The sequence below is a fragment of the Phasianus colchicus genome, chromosome 7, assembly GCF_987193195.1.
Source record: "Phasianus colchicus chromosome 7, bPhaCol1.hap1.1, whole genome shotgun sequence".
NCBI classification, from domain to species: domain Eukaryota; kingdom Metazoa; phylum Chordata; class Aves; order Galliformes; family Phasianidae; genus Phasianus; species Phasianus colchicus.
This window is the reverse complement of record NC_143442.1, coordinates 15,137,218-15,156,010: the sequence shown is the minus strand read 5'-3', so window position 1 is coordinate 15,156,010 and position 18,793 is coordinate 15,137,218. Positions and strand designations below refer to the sequence as shown.

At 62.4% G+C, this 18,793-nt stretch overlaps 3 protein-coding genes across 9 annotated transcripts in view; 1 reads left to right on the top strand and 2 right to left on the bottom strand.

Moving 5' to 3' along the window:
• Positions 1 to 3,509, bottom strand: part of SPEG (striated muscle enriched protein kinase) — a 31,043-nt gene extending 27,534 nt beyond the window's left edge. For 2 of the 4 annotated variants that reach the window (XM_090143821.1, XM_090143822.1), the window contains exon 1: positions 2,680 to 3,507. In XM_090143821.1, the coding sequence (XP_089999947.1) occupies positions 2,680 to 3,100 (421 nt within the window). In that variant the 5' untranslated portion in view covers positions 3,101 to 3,507. Of the gene's footprint in view, positions 1 to 2,679 lie in introns of all 4 variants that reach the window. The other 2 variants (XM_090143824.1, XM_031599592.2) reach the window with 2 other exon arrangements.
• A 1,531-nt stretch (positions 3,510 to 5,040) lies between these two features.
• DES (desmin) lies at positions 5,041 to 9,494 on the bottom strand. 2 transcript variants are annotated; one of them, XM_090143818.1, is made up of 10 exons: positions 9,363 to 9,494; positions 8,839 to 9,254; positions 7,327 to 7,387; positions 7,046 to 7,141; positions 6,797 to 6,958; positions 6,594 to 6,719; positions 6,261 to 6,481; positions 6,128 to 6,177; positions 5,860 to 5,942; positions 5,041 to 5,786 (listed from the first exon to the last, which is right to left on the bottom strand). In XM_090143818.1, exons 1-10 carry the CDS (start codon positions 9,390 to 9,392, stop codon positions 5,745 to 5,747), a joined length of 1,287 nt encoding a protein of 428 aa, XP_089999944.1. In that variant the 5' UTR covers positions 9,393 to 9,494; the 3' UTR covers positions 5,041 to 5,744. The 2 variants fall into 2 exon arrangements, with proteins under 2 accessions (XP_089999944.1, XP_031455455.1); XM_031599595.2 differs by having other exon boundaries at positions 8,839 to 9,484.
• On the top strand, positions 7,728 to 18,547 carry DNPEP (aspartyl aminopeptidase). 3 transcript variants are annotated; one of them, XM_090143817.1, is made up of 15 exons: positions 7,728 to 7,757; positions 13,857 to 13,938; positions 14,008 to 14,096; positions 14,176 to 14,289; positions 14,498 to 14,623; positions 14,745 to 14,875; positions 15,134 to 15,218; positions 15,667 to 15,774; positions 16,001 to 16,078; positions 16,402 to 16,482; positions 16,770 to 16,930; positions 17,062 to 17,101; positions 17,464 to 17,565; positions 17,923 to 18,090; positions 18,441 to 18,547. In XM_090143817.1, the coding sequence occupies exons 1-15, from the start codon at positions 7,743 to 7,745 to the stop codon at positions 18,489 to 18,491; spliced, it is 1,431 nt and encodes a 476-aa protein (XP_089999943.1). In that variant the 5' UTR covers positions 7,728 to 7,742; the 3' UTR covers positions 18,492 to 18,547. The 3 variants fall into 3 exon arrangements, with proteins under 3 accessions (XP_089999943.1, XP_031455453.1, XP_031455454.1); XM_031599593.2 differs by lacking the exon at positions 7,728 to 7,757 and adding an exon at positions 12,216 to 12,316; XM_031599594.2 differs by lacking the exon at positions 7,728 to 7,757 and adding an exon at positions 13,563 to 13,698.
• The last annotated feature ends 246 nt before the right edge of the window (positions 18,548 to 18,793 follow it).

Here is an 18,793-nt window from a genome sequence, read left to right as displayed (position 1 = left end):
CCCTGCACCCTGGTGGCATGAGACAGAGCCAGGAGATCCCAAAGGGCTTTGTCCCCATGCACAGCCCTACCTGGGGACACACTGCAGCTGTGCCAGGCTCTGGTGAGACATAGCCAGGCACACTGCCCACACCATGGCATGCCAGGGGCTGGAGTGGGCACAAAAGCATGGGGAAACTGAGGCAGCCCCAGAGAGTGCCCAGAGAAGGTGACAGCAAGGGGAGGCTGCAGGCTGTGTCTGGCTTTGAGCGAGCAGAGCACTCAGGAGGGCTGGCAGGGGCTCTGGAGAAAGGGGCAGCTGGCACTGGGCACAGGCACAGCTCTGCAGAGTAAGGGCCTAAAATTAGGCACCGAGATAAACGGTGTGAGGTGCTGGGCCACCAGAGACACTGTCAGCATGGCTGTCCCAAGTAGAGTGCCATCAGCACCACCAGCCATAGCCTCGTACACCATAGCTGTGGGGAAACTGGGAATCAGGGAGGGCACGGAGGTGTTGGGACCACTGCCATGGAGCTGCACAGCGGTGCCAAAATGTGCTGAGTCCCCAGGACACATCCCATGCCTTGCACTCTGCTGCAAGCAGGCTTCATCCCACTGCACCAAGGAGAAGGGGCTGCACAGGGCAGGTATCACCATGCAGGATTATCACGCAGGGAGCACCATGCAGAGAGCATTACGTATGGACTGCTTCATCCACCTCCCTGTTCCTGCACCCAGACCGTCCTACAGAGGCAAGGTTACACAGCGCTTTGATTGCTGAGTGCAGGTGGAAGTGAGGAGCAGGACCCTGTGCTGGGCACTGAAGACGCACAAATCCAACCCTGAAATAAGACGCAGTCTCGGCATCGCTCATTGCTGGCACAGCTAGGGAGGCTGGGCTCTCTAGCAGGAGATCAGTGGGGTTTGGAAGAGGTGATTTAAGCTGGCTCATGGCGAAAAAGGCAGGAGGTACAACTGGGAAGTGATATGGCATTAGTGGGCAAGGAGCCGATGGTGGGGACCCCTGGAGCCCTTCCTGGCCTCATGCACACTCCCTGCTCCCCGTGCCAGGCACCGACGCACTCAAGGGACCTGGGAGAAGAGCAGCAGAAAATCATTAGTGGGGTGGAGCGACAGATTCAGGGCAAGGGATTAGAGGAGCTAAATCGGGCTCATGCGAGCAGGGGGGAATGCAGAGCCAGTGCAGGAGGACCTGAGCACAGAGCTGGGCAGTACGGAGCCCCCCCAGCAGTGACCTGAGCCACCTTGAGAGAGCTGTCAGCCCCACGGAGAGCTGCAGCTCAGTTCACACATTACGGAGAAAAGGCAGAGGATAGGGACATGGCACCATGCAGAGATTGCTGTGCCCCGAAGCAGGGCAGAGCCACAACCCTGCCCCAGGGCTGGCTTTGGGTGGCTGTTTGCTGAACACAGCACATGAGAGCACCTGGGGCAGGGTGACATTCACCCCACAGCCCTGGCTGCTCTGTGCCTCCTGAGGCTGCTCCAGAAACGTGGCTGCGAGGGCTGGGAATCGGGAGCAGGGAGGCATGTGTCAGCACAATGAGAACGAGCACCTGGGGAAATCAGGCAGCTCTGAGCAGAGACACACTGCAGGTCAGAGTGACAGAGAGATGAAGCACCACTCTGTGCCCCCATCACAATCCACAGCGCCACTGACCCCAAAGGTGTGATGCATAGTGACCACACATCCCCACTGCAGGGCAGGACAGCTCCTGCACACTTTTGTGCTCTACCTCCAGGCTCACCACCAATAGGAATGCTGGGGAAGTGGTGCTTCCCCAGCAACCCAGCCCCACACAGAGCAATGCTTCTTCTTCACAGCTGCCCCGTGCAGCACAACCCTGATGCTTTCCTCACCCACAACCCCAGTGTTTGGCATAGCCACCCTCACACGTTGACACTGCTGCCCAACACCTCCAGCCAGGCAGTCCTGGTAGCACCTCAGTGTTCCAGGGAGGTGGCACTGCCCTGAGGTGACAAACCCCCTTCTGTTCAGGATATGGCCCCCACTGCAGCCAGATGCCCCATGCACACCCCACATAATGCTGAGCATAAGGCAGCCATGGTGCTTTGAAGATCAAGCTGATGCTGGCCCTTCTCTCTTGCTAATTAACCACCAGGCCCTGCCTACTTACATGCGTAAGTTCCTCCTTCATCCCTCAGGCTCCTCCCCCTGCTTCCCCACACTTGGGGGTCTCAGTTCCCTCCGTGCAGCACTGGTGCCCCCAGTGCAGCCCCACTGCTACAGCTGCAGCGGTGGCATCACAGCCACTTGTGCTCATGGGGACTGGTGCACGGGGGTGGCTGATGCAGGGAAACCAGGGGTGCCGTACACCCAAACAACATGACCAATCTCTCTCTCCTGCTGCCCCATGCAAGCTCACCATCACATGCTCCAACACCTCCACGCCCTGGCATCCTACCCTGCCTGGCAGAGGCTTCTGCAGCCACATGCTCGCTCCCCAGCTGCAGAGCTGCCCTGGTGCTGCCAGTACCGGTGATCCCAGCCCATGGCAGTCAGACATGGCACAGCTCAAGCTCAGCCAGGCCCTGGGCACGCCGTGTGGGGAAAGCCTGTGAAGCACTGCCACTGCCTTCATCATGGGGAAGCAGTTCTGGTGGGGATGCTGGAACCGTGGTGGTGGAGCAGCGGTGCCGATGGCCTTGTGGCCCTTACCTTCCATGTCGATGATGGCCAGCACGGCACTGGTCATGGCCTCTCCTCGCTCATTCTCAGCAACACACGTATATACACCGGCATCCTCCTTCGTGCTGTCCCGTATCCACAGCGTGCCGTACTCCTCCCCGCGTGGGGCCAGCTGCTCCTCATTGTGGTACCAGCGCAGGTTGGGCCGGGGGTTCCCCACCACCACCACCCGCAGTCGGATGTCACAGCCAGTGCCGATGGCTGCGTTCTTCAGCTTCCGCACGAAGGCCGGTGCTGCCAGGCGAGTGGGGCCCTCCTCAGCCGTCCCCTGCTCCGCTGTGACCTTGGCGCGCTTTGGGGGGATGCCGGGGCTCGGAGGGGCTCTCCCCATCACCCGCCCAGGCTCCCCACTGGCCCCGCTGGTGCCGCCACGTGTCTGTGCCCGGTGCATGCTGCTTGCTTTCCTTTCCTCACCTCCCCAGTGCCACAGTCCCACGCCCCGGTTTCCTTCCTGGTGCACACCAGGGGGTGCCGGCAGCGAGGCGGTCCCCTGCTCCAGGTGCCGTCTGGTTCACAGCCTCCCCCAGGCCGGCCACAGCCCCGAAGGTCGTGGTGCCGTGGGCAAGCTGGGTACTATTTTTAGGCTGGGGGCTCAGATTGCCGCTCACCGCATCGCTTCTCACCCAGCGCAGCACCCATGCACCATGCTCCACCACAACCCCTGCCCACCCTACACCTTGGCACCTGCTCCGCCGCTGCCCCGTGCGGGTCCCACGGTGCCGGTGCTGCCCTGCCGCTGGGCCCTGACGTCCCCCCCCTCACCCGTCCCGCACGGCCCCCACAGAGCTGCGTTCCCTCTGCCCCCTCTCCTGAAGTGGCAGCTGCCTCTGATATGTCACATTCCTTGGCCAGGCTCCCCCTCTCCGCGCCCGCCACGCAGCTCTGCAGCCCAGCTCCGCTTGCAAAGATAGAAAGGGGCCAGCACCTTTCCATATTAGCAGTGAGGCCAGAGGGGAACCAGCCTTCCCCCCCACCTTCCCCATTCCCAGGCATGTCACCGGATCGGGACACAGAGACCCTGGTGGCATGCAGAGGGAAAGGACACCGTCATGCTTCCTGCAACACAAGACCCTGTGGTGAACTGGGACAGGATCTGGGCTCTGCACTCCATCCCCAATGAGGGCTATGGGCTTTGGGGTGCATCTCCGGAGCCAGCAGACAGGGCTACCAGTGCCACACAGCGCCTCGCCACCCCCAGGCAAGGCAGGGCTTCCCTGGCTCTGGATTTATGGCACACATCTCATCACCTGGCCCCAGCCGCCCTCTCCAGGGGCTGTAAATCTGGGTGAGCGGGACGTTAACGATATGGCACGCTGCTCGCCTGCTGTGAATGAGCCTGGCTGGCTTTGGCAGAGCCAGTGGCCACCAGCACAAAGGCAGCTCATTAGTGGCACAGCACCAGCACCGACGTTCTGCATGTAGGGGAGCAGCTGCGATGCCCTGGGACATGCTAGGGTTGGGGACCCCGCTACCCACACCTGGGGCTGCAAAGTACCTGGGCAGACCCCAGCAGAACCAGAGAAAAAAAAGCCCATGAGAGCCCTGGGGCCTCTTCTGCTGCATCTCAGTGCCTAGAGCTGCTCCTTCCCCACTTTGTCCCCAGCCTCAGGGGTGGCAGAGGGAACAACTATTACAGGGCAGCCGTTGGGGCAGCTGCGGTGCAGGGGGCTTCAAGAGGGTGGCAGCGATGAGTAAGGTGGGGGCAGAGCAGAAGGCAGAGCCCTGGCTCCACCAGCTAGGCAGGGAGGGAAGTGGCTGGTGGCGCCGTCTGTCCCCAGGGCAGTCCTCGATGTCACAGGGCCACCTGCTGGACACAGATCTTGAGGTCTGAATGCCCTACAGTCCTCTCTTTGGTCCTGCAGCCAAAAGAGGGGAGTCCTCACAAAGACAGGAAGCTGTGCTGCCTCTCTGGAGGCAGCCCTGTCCCCGCCGGTGTCAGCAGCTTGAGAACACCTGGTTGTTGTCGCTGAAACATCCCACTGGGCTCGGTGAGGGCAGAGAGGGGCAGCACCGGCTGAGAGCCACCTCAACACGTTGTGACCCTGATGGGGGAACACGGAGCGTCCCTCCGTGTGCTGGGGGCCAGCCCAGTGGGGCTGGTTTTGGCATGGTGGACACCTCTCTGCAGGCAGAGGGCCCCAGCAGAATATGGGGATCCCAGAGCCACTCTGAGCCTGCTCAAGGCTCAGCTCACCTCGGGGACGGGCTCTGCTGCAGTCCTGGTACCTGAATATCCCTCTATGTCCCTCTGTGCACCACCCCCTGCCCCTCCCACGCGTCCCCCTCCCCTCCCACGCGTCCCCCCCCCCATAGATGCACTGGAGGCAGGGCGATGCTCCTCTGTTTATTTCAGCCGCCGGCAGTCACGTACACGCGGTGGGGTGGGGGTGCGGTGGGGCGAGGGGTGGGGTCGCCGGCCCTGGCCCCCGGGCCTCTCTCCGGCTCCTCTCTCTCTTTGCCCCCTCTCTCCCACTCACTCACTCCTGCTCTTTCCTGTGTCCACCTACGGGTTTCCTCTCGGCTCAGCCAGCCCCGTCCCCGCGCAGCCTCTCCCCCCACCCGCCCCCGGACGGGGCTGCCTCTAGGGCAGCGGTGGGGGGGAGCGGACAGCCCCGGCCCCCGGAGCACCCCAGCCTCTCCCCGTCCCCGGCATCGCTGCAGCCCCACCCAGGAGAAACGCCAGCTCCGAGGCGGGCTGCGGTGCCGTGCGGGGAGACGGCTCCTGCTCCTGCGGGACCGCCCCCGAGCGGAAGGGGGGGGGGGGCTGCGGGGCGCGGGGGGGATGCAGAACCCGCTGCTGGGACCCGAGGCCACCACCTGCTCCCCCCACCCCTTCCTGCCTGTCCCCTCCGTCCCTCTCTGCCGCCCCCCGGCCCGGCCCTGATCCTGGCGCTAGCTGCGAAGCCTTGCGAAGCCGAAGGAGAGAGCCCGGGGGTGCGGGGGAAGCCCGGGCCGTGCCCGGAGGCGGCCGTGTCGGGGGGGAGTAAGGTCTTGGGGGGGGGCAAAAGGGCGGCTGGGCACCGGGTCAGAGTCTTCTACAGCACCTCGTGCTGCTGCTGGGTCGCCTCGCTCACCACCTGAGGGAAAGGAACGTGAGATGATGCCATGTCCCCGATCCCCACCGCCCATCTGTCTCCCTGCGGTGCTCACCTCTCCATCACGAGTTTCGATGGTTTTGATCATCACTGTCTTCTTGGTGTGTACCTCGGAGCCACGCTGGTCTGGGCTGGTCTCTGTAGGGTGGGGGACACAAGGATGACAGCGACCACACAGACAGGTGGCATGGGAAGATGGCACTGGGGCTGGGGCCGAGGGTTTCCAGAAGCCCCGGCCCCACCTCACCCAAACACCTCGTGTGCCCCTCCCCCGTCCTCCCCCAGCCTAGCAACGGGACCCCCGAGGGTTCAGCCCAACTCACCTCGGAAATTGAGAGCAGAGGCAAAGGTCTGGTGCATGGGGATGCTGATCCTGAACGGACACAGAGGGGAGAGCTCAGCGCCAATCACCCCAAAACCACGTCCCCACCTTGTCCTGCTTCCCCTGCCGCTCACCGGTTCTCCTCGCCCTCCAGCAGCTTGCGGTAGGTGGCGATCTCCACATCCAGGGCCATCTTGACATTGAGCAGGTCCTGGTATTCGCGCAGGTGCCGGGCCATCTCATCCTTCAGGTGCCGGATCTCCTCCTCCAGCCGCGCAATAGTGTCCTGGTACCCGCCGGCCTCCCCCGCAAAGCGCTCCTCCATTTCCCGCATCTGGCGCATCAGCGAGTCATTCTGGGGGGACAGTGGTGTGCGTCAGCAGAGGGGTGGCACATGGAGCGCTTCTGGGGCACCCTAAAGTCCTTCCTGGGGAGCCCGGGGTTTGTTCTGTGCTGCTATGGCTCACCGTGCCCTTGAGGGCATCGATCTCACAGGTGTAGGACTGGATCTGGTGGCGGTACTCCAGCATCTCCTGCTTGGCCTGCCGCAGGGCATCGTTGTTCTTGTTGGCTGCCTGCGTCAGGTCAGACACCTGTGGAGAGGATGTGGTGAGCAGATGTTGTCATGGGGACGGACCCACCGATCCCCAGCCCGTCCCCAGCCCCACACCTTGGATTTGTACCACTCCTCAGCCTCGGCAATGTTCTTGGCGGCGATGCTCTCGTACTGTGCGCGGATGTCCCGCAGCGCGGCTGTCAGGTCGGGCTTGGAGATGTCCATCTCCACCTGGATATGCTGCTCCTGTAGCTGAGCCTGCAGCTCGCGGATTTCCTGGGGACACAAAGGGGCGTGTCAGGACCCCATTCCCTGCTCCATTCCCCAGCCCCAGCCATGCCCATGGGACCGCCCCATACCTACCTCTTCGTGCACCTTCTTGAGGAAGGCAATCTCCTCCTGCAGGGACTCGATGCGTCTCTCCAGGTCAATGCGTGCCAGCGTAGCTGCGTCCACATCCTGGAACACAGAGAGTGGGGTTAGGGGTGGTGATAGGCACCCTCGGGTTGCACAGGGACTACCAGCCAAGGCTGGAAATGGCAAAGCTGTGCCCACAGCCATGCTCTAGTGATGGGCACTGGTTGCTTGAGGAGGGGGCAAGGAGGAGAGAGGTGGCCAGGCAGCGTGGGGATGTGTCTACTCACAGCTCTGAAAGCAGCCAGGTTGTTCTCAGCCTCCTCCTTCAGCTGGATCTCCTCTTGCAGCCTGGAAGCAGAGAAGGAGGCATTTGGGGACACCCGAACAGACCCCTGTCCCCCAGTATTGGTGTTTCTTCTTGCTGTCCCCAAGCACAGCGTGGCTGGTGGGAACACAGCAGATTGTCCTGCACTCCCAGCGGGCGGAGAGAGGGCTGGCTGGGGGCCAGGGGTTCTTCCTCCCATTCCCTATTATAGTCAACGGCAACGGGAGCACAAAGGCATGAGGTCAGCTCGGTGTCATGCTCACTGCCCCAGCCCTTATAGGGACGAGTGGCCAGCAGCTGGGGGACAGGGTCCTGAGAGGCTGCCACTGGCTGAGTCACTCATGGGGACAGCAGGACGGGCTGAGCACCTGGCTCAGAATGTGGGGAGCCAGAGTGAGACAGTGGGTTTTGGGGTCTCCACAATGCTGTGGGTATGGAGGTCAGCCCAGGAACTGTGACAAGGGAGGGGGCTGCATGCCCTAGGCTGCAGCTCACAGCCTCAAGGGGACAGAGGTGCTTGTCTGTGTTGGCACAGCAGTGCAGGAACCTGACACCCGTTTGTCCTGTGCCCTGCTCCTCCCCTGACATTCAGGGTCGTCCTACAGAAGCAGCGCAGCTGGGTGGCAGGACAGCCAACCGCCATCAGCCTCACAGCATCAGTAGCTCCAGCCCAAGCTGCTGCTCTTGCTGGGTCATCCCTTGGTGATGAGGACCCCAACCTCCCCTGCACACATCCCCATGATGTCACAGCAGCCAACACCCGGACCTCAGGACCAGAGGTGCTGCCTGATAGCCCCGTGCTGGTTGCACCACAGTGTCCCTCATTCCAGTGGCCATTCCCCCTGGACCCAGCCTCATCCCCATCCTACGGCATCCCTACAGAGCCTGGAAGCCTCTTCAGCTCCTGCTGCACCATAGCACCCACAGCAGGCCGGGAGCACTGCTGGCCTGTGGAAGTGCAGCCGTTTCCTCCCCTCCCTCCCTCGCATCCGGAGCCAGCAGAATCCCCACACACACCCCACAGCCCTCCCTGCTTCTGTACATCTGTCTATCTGTCCATCAGGGCTAAGATCAGCCATGAGCTCTTCTTGCTGTGAAGAACAGGGCCCCCTGATCCCCGGCTCCAGAGATCCTGTGCCATCACTGCACAAGAGTGCAAGGGACACCTCCTGCTGCTGGGGACATCCTCCCACTAGGTGCTCCCTGACCACCTCCAAAGGGCTGGTGTGCGGCTTCTCTGTGTCATGGCTTAGTAACCCCACGCCCTCCCGAGACCTGCAGACATAGTGCCAAGGCTTTGGCCCTGCCGTGTGCCCTGCGGATGGGTGCCCAGCTGGAGACACCCTGGGAGAAGTGAAGGGGTGAGGGGATGGAGCGGCAGGGCCACGGTGGTGAGCACCCAGGGGGATGCCAGAAGGGTCTACCCAGGGCTGGAGCCATCCAGGATGGATCGGAGAGGGAAGGGCCCCCTCACCTCTGCTTGAGCTTCTGCAGGTCATCTAGCAGGTTGTCACGCTCCACCTCCACGCGCGCCCGCTGCCCGGTGAGCGCGTCCACCTGGCGCCGCAGCTCCCGCAGCTCCTCTTCATACATCTCGGCCACGCGCGTGGGCTCCTTGCCCCGCAGGCGGTTCACCTCGGCCACCATCAGCGCATTCTGCTGCTCCAGGAAGCGCACCTTCTCAATGTAGTTGGCGAAGCGGTCGTTGAGCTCCTGCAGCTCCACTTTCTCATTGGTGCGGGTCTGGAGGAACTCCTGGTTCATGGCATCGGCCAGGCTGAAGTCCAGCAGCTCGCCGGCCCCCTGGTAGGCGCTCTGGTAGGTGCGCAGCGGTGTCACACGAGTGGTGCGGAAGGTGGACAGGGTGGGCACGGCCGAGGTGCGCGACACCTGGTAGACACGGGAGGTGACAGAGCTGCCGCTGCCCCTGCTCCCAAACGAGGCACGGGGGAAGACCGGCGAGGTGCCGCCACCAAAGGTGCGGCGGTAGGAAGAGACCCGCTGGCTGGAGGAGTACGACTGGCTCATGGTGGCGGTGAGGCGGCGGCAGGGAGCAGGGAGCAGGCAGCAGGGCTGGCGAGCGGCCGGAGCTCGGCGAGGCGTCGGGAGTCGATCTGCGCCGCTGCTATTTGTATCCTGCTGACATCACCGGCCCCTCCTGCTGCGGGACAGCTGGGGGATGCTGCTGGAGGGGACGGCTGCCAACCCCCGCCCTCGGCACTCACCTGTGGGCACCGCTGGGCCGTGGCCTCCCAATAGTCCCCTGATGGCTCACAGCCCCCCTAGGGTCCCCCTGGGTGCCACAGTCCTCTCAGCACATTCCCCCTTCCTGGGCGATATTGCTGTGGATATCAAGGGAAGGGATGGGGGGCAGGTGGATGGGGATCCCCCCCAGCACTGCCCTGACCCCAGCTGGGGCACAGTGCCCCCATTGGAGTGTCAGACGGACAGCTGGGCTGATGCCAGAGAGTAAGAAGTGGACTCAGTACATTTCCACTTCTGGAGCCCAAACCCCATAGCCTAGTGGGGCACATTCCCTAAACTGGCCTTATGCACCCCAGCAGCATCCCAACTTGCCCCATGGCGAGAGTACCAGGCTCAGATCTCTGTGGGGCCAGATGCCATCCCCACCATGGGACATGCCCTCAGAGGGAAGGGACACAGGAAGGGAGCAGTGTGGGGGCCCCTGACTTGAGCGTGCTTGGAATTACCACCACCCTGAGCCCACACAGGGGTCCAAGATGGGGCTGGGCACCCTCGAGGGGGTACTGAGTGACCCAGAGCAGGTGCTGGGGTGCAGAGCAGCCCAGTGATGGTGACGTCACTCCCGGGTTCTGGCTCTGGCACATTCCCGAAGCAGCAGGCACCCAACCAAAATAGCCTCATACTCATCCGCGTGGGACATCAGTGGTATTTATAGCTGGGGAGGCACCCTCTTAACCCTTTCTGTGCCAGGTACATGGATGGGGACCCTGCCCTCCTCCTTGTCACTGTCACCCCCCATGCAGGTGTTAGCATGCCTGAGCCCTGGGAAAAGACAGCTGCTGCTGCTTGCACTTCTGGGGTGGCCACGCTGGGAGGCCCCCTGCTCCCCAGGCCCCACTGCCCACACAATGCCCCCTGCCATACCCAAACCAGGCTGCTTCAGGAGCTGGCATGGTCCTTGCACCACTGTCCCCAGGACACTGTTGCACAGGGGACTGTTGTGCCACTGGGCACAGGGTGACTCAGCAGCAGGAGCAACGCTCAGCCCTGCACCTCCCAGCCCCATGCATGCAACAAGAGGTGCCTGGGCTCAGCACTACAGCCTGGAGGCAGTGAGGGGCTGGGAGCAGTGAATGCGGGCAGGTGGTCAGGGTCCCGCATCTGGACTGTGCCCCCCAGACCCTCCCTCTGTTTGGAGTCCCTCCAGGCTGCCCAGACGCAGAATAACACCGTGGCTTCCTGGACGGTGCTCACTGCCCGGCGGAGCCTGACTTTAAAAGGGAAGGTATTTCCAGATGGGGCTGTTTCATCCCAGCGGGGGGGACATTGTGTAAGGGAGGGCTTGAGGGACGAGAAGGAGAAGATGGAAAAACATACAGCATCCTTCCTCCCTCTGCCCCCCTTCCCTGCTCTGACCATGCCCAGCTCATCTCTGACCCCATGCATCAGCCCGTGGCTGAGATGTGAAGGGACACATGGGTCCCCACACCAGCACAGCCCCACTGCTCAGTCGTCCCTTCCTGTGACTCCATCCCACTGCTCTGGGTCAGGGTTGGGGTCAAGACACTGTGCATGGGGAGTGGCTCCCAGTATGGTGCTGACCCCACTCTGGAATGCACTTTCTGAAGTGGCCTTTCCTTGGCCGCCCTACAGCCTTCCGGGACACCGTCACAGGGCAGAGGCCCTGCATTTGGCATGGGGCCGACAGAGGGACAGACGCCTCTTAGGAAATTCCCTTCCCCATGGTGCAGGAAGGAGGCGGGAGGAGCGAGAAGTGGAGATGTGGGCAGATGGGTCCTCAGCCACGTGCTGGGTTTGTCCCACTCCACAGCACTGGAGACAAACTTAGCATGGTCCCTCCAGTTGTGGACCAGAGCAGAGGCAATGCCCCAGACAATACCCCCCACCACGCTCAGCATCATTCGGCTCCAGCCCAGGCCATGCTGACCCAGATGGAGCCTGGGAACGGGGCCCCAATCCCCAGCGCTGGCTTGGCCCCAGCTCCCGCAGGGCCCCGGGATGAAGGCATCGGGAGCCAGAATGTCAAACAACACCGTGAGCCAAGCCAGCTGCATCCCGCAGCCGGCCCTCCTCTCTGGCCCTCCCTCCCCGCTGCTCCCCCGGGATTTAAGGCACGCGGGGATCCAGGCACAGCCTCCCTGGGGCTGCGGGCACTGGGGGCTGCAGCCAGGCGGGATGCAGGGATGGGGCACCAGCTGCCACTCAGTCTCATACCACGGTGCTGCCGGGCAGGTTCGGGCCCTGCCTGGCCTCCTCCTGATGAGGATGAGAAAGGAGCAGCCAGGGTGTCCCCCCCACTTCGCTGGCCCCCGGCCGTCTCCCTCCGTCCCGCTCCTTTTACAGACACGAGCCTCTGAGGCGCCTTTACCCTAACAGGGAAGGAGCGGACGCCTGTTCTCTTCGGCGCGTGTTATTGTCTAAATAGGAGATCACTCTTCCTCTGTGCCTGGAGTGCAGCCCAGCCAGTGTGCTGGGGTCCCATGGAGCCCTGGGTGCCCCCAAAAGCCACAGACCACTGTTTGCTGCTCCCTCCAGGCTGCCAGCATGGACACACAGCAGCCCCAGTCCACATTCCTCCCTCCCCAGGTTTAGCGATGCTGGGGGTGGCTGCTTGTCCCTGATTGCCATGGGGATGCTGGGTGTGGCACAATTGCCATGGAGATGCTTGGGGTGGCTGGCTGACCCCATAATCCGTATGAAGACAGGGCATGGTCCCCTCGATCCATGTGAGTGTGTGGGACATGTTTTCACCTTTGTCCAGGGAGACATTATGGGGCACTTGTTAGGGCCTAGTGTGGATGCTGTGGGACAACCACCTCCATCTCCACATCCAGTGCTGCCTGCACTGATCAGCCACATCTAGTTGTGACCCATGGGGATGCTGGTGATGTTCACCTGTCCCACAAGCCATGGGGATGCCCACGGCTGACCTGGCAGCCCACATAGATGTGGGATAACTTGCCACCCTCACAGCCCAGGAGAACGCTGGGTCATCCATCTCTGTGGCCTTCATGGCATCACCCATACCAGTGAGATGAGGCAGCACTCGCCCCATCCCACCGCATGGCTGGCGGCTGGCGTAAGGGCGGCTGTGCGCTCAGCCTCCAGCAATGCCCGGGCGCTGACTTCACTTTCCCATGCAGGGACACGTGGCCTGGGCTGGGGGCTCGGCAGCAGCACGGTTGCCATCCCCGTGCTCATCCTGGCAGGGCGGGTGCCGGGGGGGCAGGCAGGCTGCAAGAGAAGGGGGCGGCCCTTCCAGGAGCTTTGCACATCCATCCTGGCTGCCTGGCCCTTAACCCCTTCCAGTGGGGCTCAGCTCCGGCCGCACGGCCCTATAACCACGGGAAAGGGCACGGCACCGCAATCCCCGGTCCCCTCGGCACCGCACACCCATGGGCGCACGCAGGAACCCTGCGGCGGGCCACGAGCCCTGCAGCGAGGCTCCCAGCCGCACTGAGCGCTGCGGGGTGGGGAAGCGACGGGGCGCGGGGCAGCAGGTGCAGGGTGAGTCAGGGAGCACCCAGGAATAGCCACTGGCAGCTTTTCCGGGAAGACCCTGCAGCTCTGGGAATCAGCAGCAGCGTGCCAAGGCGCTGCCCTTTGCCCACTGCAGCGGTGCCACACCCGGCCCCGCCACTCACCCGCACCCCCGGCACCCCGATCCCATATCCATCCGCCGGTGCAGCGAGCACCCCCTGACCTGGGGGCCCGCAGCTGACCCACGCACCCGCGCCCCCGGCAGGAGGCTGCGCGCGGTGGATCCGGCACGGCCCGTGTTTGGCTGCGGCGGCCGCGGTTGGCATGGAAACCCCCCAGCTGTCCGCTGGCGGGGTGCCAGGCAGGGGGGCCCCGTTCCAATTTTTTTTTTTGGGGGGGGGGATGTAAGGCAGGTGCTGGGTTGGGAGCACAGATCCGGGGCTACCGGGGTCACGCCAGCGTTGGCGGGAGGGGGGCGGGGGGGTGCTGGGGGACGGGGACACGGAGCGCCGCGCTGCGTTACGCCACGACCTTCCTCGGCGCGGAGCTGTCGGTCCTCCCCGCCAGCAGGGGGCGCGCGGCGCGGCGCGGGGCGGCGCGAGGAGGGGCGGCGGCGGCGGCCATGCAGGTACCGGGCGGGAAGCGGCGGCGGCGGAGCCGGGGGGGGTTCGGTGCCGCCGTGCGCCGCCCCCGGGACCGGGAGGGGCGGGGGAACTCCACGGCCCGGTCCCGGGGGTTCGGGGAGCGGGGCGGTTCCCGACGTGACCGCGGTGGCGGTGCCCGCAGGCGGTGGGCCCGAAGCAGGCCGTGCAGGCGGCGGCGCAGGAGCTGGTGAGGTTCGTCAACCGCGGCCCCTCGCCCTACCATGGTAAGAGCCGCCCCGCCGCCCCGCCGCCCCGCCGGCACCAACCGCCGGCTGACCGAGCCTTCCCCGCAGTGGTGGCCGAGTGCCGAAGCCGCCTGCTGCAGGCCGGCTTCCAGGAGCTGAAGGAGACGGAGCACTGGGACGTCCGCCCCTCCTGCAAGGTGGGTCCGGGGCCGAGGGCTGGGGGCCGAGGGGGGAGCGCGGCCCTCACGGCCTGCCCCGCACCTCCCCTCCCCGCAGTACTTTGTCACCAGGAACTACTCCACGCTCATCGCCTTCGCCGTCGGGGGCCGCTTCCAGCCGGGGAATGGGTTCAGCCTGCTCGGGGCACACACCGACAGCCCCTGCCTCAGGGTGAGAGCTTCCCGACGGCTAATTGCTCTGAGCCCTTGTGCCCTCTGATATCTCCCTGCCGCCCCCCGCAGGGTGCCGAGTCCCCGCACTGCCCCGCTTTTGCATTCCCCTCCCCACAGAGCGCATCATGGCACGCTGGTGGGCTCTGGGCATGCTTTACCCGGTCCCCACCGGTGTCCCGGACCCTGGTGTCATCTCTGTCATCCAGGTGAAACGACGCTCGAAGCGGGGGCAAGTGGGCACGGTGCAGGTCGGTGTGGAGACCTATGGAGGGGGCATCTGGAATACCTGGTTTGACCGTGACCTCACCGTGGCAGGAAGGGTGATCATAAAGGTGAGCCCGGGGCAGGGACAGTGGCTTGGCTGTGGAGTAGGACATGCTGCTACTCCTGCGACCTCCCAGTCCTGCAGACGTGGCCCAGCGAGGCAGCTTAGCAGTCCTGCTGTTGTTTCAGGAGCCGAACACGGGGCACCTGGAGCAGCGACTGGTGTGCGTGGAACGGCCCATTCTCCGCATCCCCCATCTGGCCATCCATCTGCAGCGCAGCATCAATGAGAACTTCGGACCCAACACTGAACACCACCTGTAAGGCCCGGCTCAGCCCTCCCAACTGGAGCAGTGCCCAGCCCCAGTTCTCTCCCTGTGGCAGCTGCTGATTGCAGTGGGGTGGGTTACAATGGCTTCACTCATAGTGAAGGGCTTGGGAAAGAGCACTGGGGTGTCCTAAGGTGGCACAATAGGTCTGTGCTTAAAGTTTAGTGTGTCCTTGCTCCATTCAGCATGGCAGTTAGTCTCCGGAGGGTGAGCAATGCCCTGGCAGCTGCTGACACTGTCTCCCCACAGGGTTCCCATTCTGGCTACTGCTGTGCAGGAGGAGCTGGAAAAAGAGCCAGCCACAGAGCACACAGCTGGTGTTGCTGCAGCCCAGGTGAGTAGGTTGCCAAGGACAAGTGGGGGGCTCACTACAGTCTCCCATGTGCCATCTTTTGATCTCTAGTCCTCAGGGCTCCCTGCCAGCAAGTTCTCCTTCTTCCCATTCTCAGCTACTCACTCTCAGTTCCAATCCAGAACCACTTATTCAGCACATGTGCTCCACTGTTCTCTATTCCCACCTCAGCCTGCAGCCATCCTAAAGGAAAGGGAAAATCCCCCATCAAACTGTCACATATAGGCTCCCTTTTCTCTCAGAGGAGGGAGGAGAGGTTGTGCAATGGGCAGGGAGCTCCTCAGTATGCCCTGTGAGCACAGCTCAGTGAGGGCTCTGATGCAGAGTGTGTGAGTAGGCAGGAAGCCTAGGACTGCATTGTGAGAAGGGAATGAGAAAGTTTCTCTGCTATCCATCATTTGCACTACCCACAGCTCTGCTTTTTTCCCAGACAGAGCGGCACAGCCCTGTCCTGCTTTCCCTGCTCTGCTCACAGCTGGGAGTGAAACCAGAGCAGATTGTCGAGCTGGAACTATGCCTGGCAGATACGCAGCCAGCGGTGAGTACAACAGAGCCTCCTTTTACCTGTATGCAACATGCCTGCAGGCTGGCACTGCCCAGTCCCATGTGCAGGACAATTCCTCTGCCTGGGGGACACAAAGCTGAGTGCAGACTGAGAGGAAATGGCTCCTAGGGGGCAAAGGTGTGGACTGGGCTGGGAACACATCTCACCTGCTCTTTGGTGTCTCAAACTCTGTGCCTTACTCCTTGTTCTCTGACTGCAGACTCTTGGTGGTGCCTTTGATGAGTTCATCTTCTCCCCACGCCTGGACAACTTGCACAGCTGCTACTGTGCTCTGCAGGTGAGAGGAGAAGGGAAGGAGCTTTGGGGCTTTGTCAGGGCCCTCTTGTGCCTCGACTTAGCTTTGCTGGTCTGTTAGCTGGTTCCTATGGCAGGGGTTCTTGGGCCTGGGGTTGGATAGTTGCTGCCCCCTTGTGCTGAGTGTGTGGTATTCCCAGCATCTCCTGAGGGTGATGAATTCTGCTCTCATTGGGCAATGTACCCACAGCTCCTTTCCTTGGTGCCTTGGACTTTCCTGGGGACGTTCCTGCCAGCTCAATGCTGAGCTTCCTTGGATAGGGTGGCACTCAGACTGGTGCCCTTTCTCCTCCTTTTTCTCTCCAGGCGTTGATAGACTCATGCACAGTTCCTTCCCTCTCCCAGGAGCCTAATGTGCGCCTCATTGCACTCTATGACAACGAGGAGGTGAGGAGCATAGCCGTGGGGTGGCTGGCACACAGAGGGGCTCTGTGTTCTGTGCTCCTTCCACCAATGACTAGAAGGAGTTACATCCCAGCCCCCCATGGAGCACCATAGGGTTTGCTCACCCCACCACAAAACATAGCCTGGGCCTGGCAGGGAGTGGGAACTTCTGATATAGTTGGAAGCCTCTCTGCTGGGTGTGGGGAGCTTGCTGTCACTCAGCTGGCCTGGAGTGCTGGAGGTGGCTGGGGTGGTGCTGGCTGGGTTGTGCTGATGGGTCCTCCTTGCAGGTAGGGTCAGAGAGTGCGCAGGGTGCTGAGTCCCTTCTGACAGAGCTGGTGCTGCGTCGAATCTCAGCATCACCACAAAACTTGACAGCCTTTGAGGAGGCAGTGGCCAAGTCCTACATGATCAGTGCTGACATGGCCCATGCAGTGCACCCTAACTATGTGTGAGTATTCTGAACCCTACCACGTTGCATCTGGAGACACATCTTTTGCACTCCTGTTGGCGTAGTGGCAGGACAGTTCTTGTAAGGGAGAGGCGGGATTGCAGCATGAAACTTCTGCTTCTCTTTTGCAGGGACAAGCATGAGGAGAATCATCGGCCAGCCTTCCACAAGGTGAGCACAGCCTTCTGCTTTGTGCCAGACCTGGTGCCATCTGTCTGCTCAGCAGCAGCGTGAAACACACAGCCACTGTCCAGAGTGCAACTCGGCAGCAGTTTTACAGGAGACCTTTGTCCTACCACACAGTGCAGTTGTGCTACATTGCTGGAGTTAATTACATGGAACCACAGTCCTATCTGTGAAGATCTTCCCTGGCTTAGAGCTGGGGCTGTTCCCAGGGCAAGCATGTCACTCCTAGGATCCAGGGGGTGGGACAGCATTTCTGACTGTGGGTCTGTCTTGGGCACTGGGCACTTTGAATCCTGTAAGTAATACAGTATATCCCTGTGCCAAACCCCACATCTTCTCTTTCATAGGGCCCTGTCATCAAAGTGAACAGCAATCAGCGCTACGCCTCCACAGCTGTCACTGAGGCAGTCATCCGGGACATTGCGGCCCGTGTGGGTGTTCCTCTGCAGGTGAGCACAGCTGGGTGAGCACAGCTCCCTGGTGAATATTACCAGTTCTTGCTGAGGCCATGTGCTGGAGGGCAGGACCAGTATCAGGAACTTACCTCTCCACTACTGTACCTATGCCTGCTGGTGTCTGTGCTGCCCTGCTGTGCTGGGTGTCCTGGCAAGCAAGCTCAGGGGCTAGAAGGGAGTGCAGGTCTAGCCTGACCTCCCTGAAGCTCTCTGGGGGCTTTGGCATCTTGGCTTACAGACTGTGCAGCTTCCCTGTCCCAGCACGTCTTCCATTAGGACTAAGCCTGGTGGAAGCCATGAGGGAGGCTGTGGGGCACTGGGAGCAGCTGCCAACCTCATGTGTCCGTGCAGGAGTTCATGGTACGCAATGACACGCCATGTGGCACCACCATCGGCCCCATTCTGGCCTCCCGCCTGGGGCTGCGCGTGCTGGACATCGGCTGCCCGCAGCTGGCCATGCACTCCATCCGAGAGATGTGCTGCACCTCGGGGGTGCTGCAGAGCATCACTCTCTTCAAGGTGAGCCGGGTCTCTGCCTACTGGCCCAAATCCCCACTGCTCTGTGCTCCGCATCCCCTTCAGCCCCACCTTTTGGGTGGGCTCCCCACTGCATGGGGGCAACGCAGCAATATCAAGAACTTCCAGAGGTGCTCCTTGCCTCTCCGCCATCCGTCCCAGCCTTCCCTGGTGACTGCCATCCCCAAATGGTTCCTATGGCAACCAGCGCTAGCCTTGAGTCAGTGATGGGTTACTATGGTGACGCGGTCCTGCTCTGTGCAGCAGCTGGCTGCGCTGAGGCTGCACATAACCCAGCAGGGAGCTGCTGCCTGTGCCCCTGACCTGTGTCCTGATGGCCCTTCTCCTTTCAGGCGTTCTTTGAGCTCCTGCCAGTGGTCAGCAGCAGCCTGGTGGTCGACTGAGTGCGGTGGGAGAACAGCTGTGGGATTCATCCCTGATTAAAGCATCTCTGTCTCAACGGGGAGTGGTCTGTGTGTCTGGCTGGGGAGGGGAAGGGACAGCTGTGGATCCTGAAACTGCTGAGAATGTTGTCCAGCAGAGGAGTTGGAGTGAAGGATGGCCCTCAGAACTGTTGCTGTCCCCAAGGCCCCGACAGGGCTGTAGGTGGGCTGGGGCCAGCCCTGAGTTCCTGCCTTGCACCTTTGCTACCCTCAGCCCCTCTGTGCCCCTACCCCAGGAAGGGCCCTGAGGAATCACTTTGGAG

Bases quoted from the DNA above. Each gene is read 5' to 3' on its own strand.
- DES (XM_031599595.2), bottom strand. From the start codon at position 9,392: ATGAGCCAGTCGTACTCCTCCAGCCAGCGGGTCTCTTCCTACCGCCGC. The intron at 6,178-6,260 runs GTGAGCGGCAGG...GTGTCCGTTCAG, and splicing joins CTGGAGGGCGAGGAGAACCG to GATCAGCATCCCCATGCACC. The intron at 5,943-6,127 runs GTGAGTTGGGCT...CCCACCCTACAG, and splicing joins CTCTGCTCTCAATTTCCGAG to AGACCAGCCCAGACCAGCGT.
- DNPEP (XM_031599593.2), top strand. The intron at 16,483-16,769 runs GTGAGGAGCATA...TCCTCCTTGCAG, and splicing joins CACTCTATGACAACGAGGAG to GTAGGGTCAGAGAGTGCGCA. The intron at 17,102-17,463 runs GTGAGCACAGCC...TCTCTTTCATAG, and splicing joins ATCGGCCAGCCTTCCACAAG to GGCCCTGTCATCAAAGTGAA.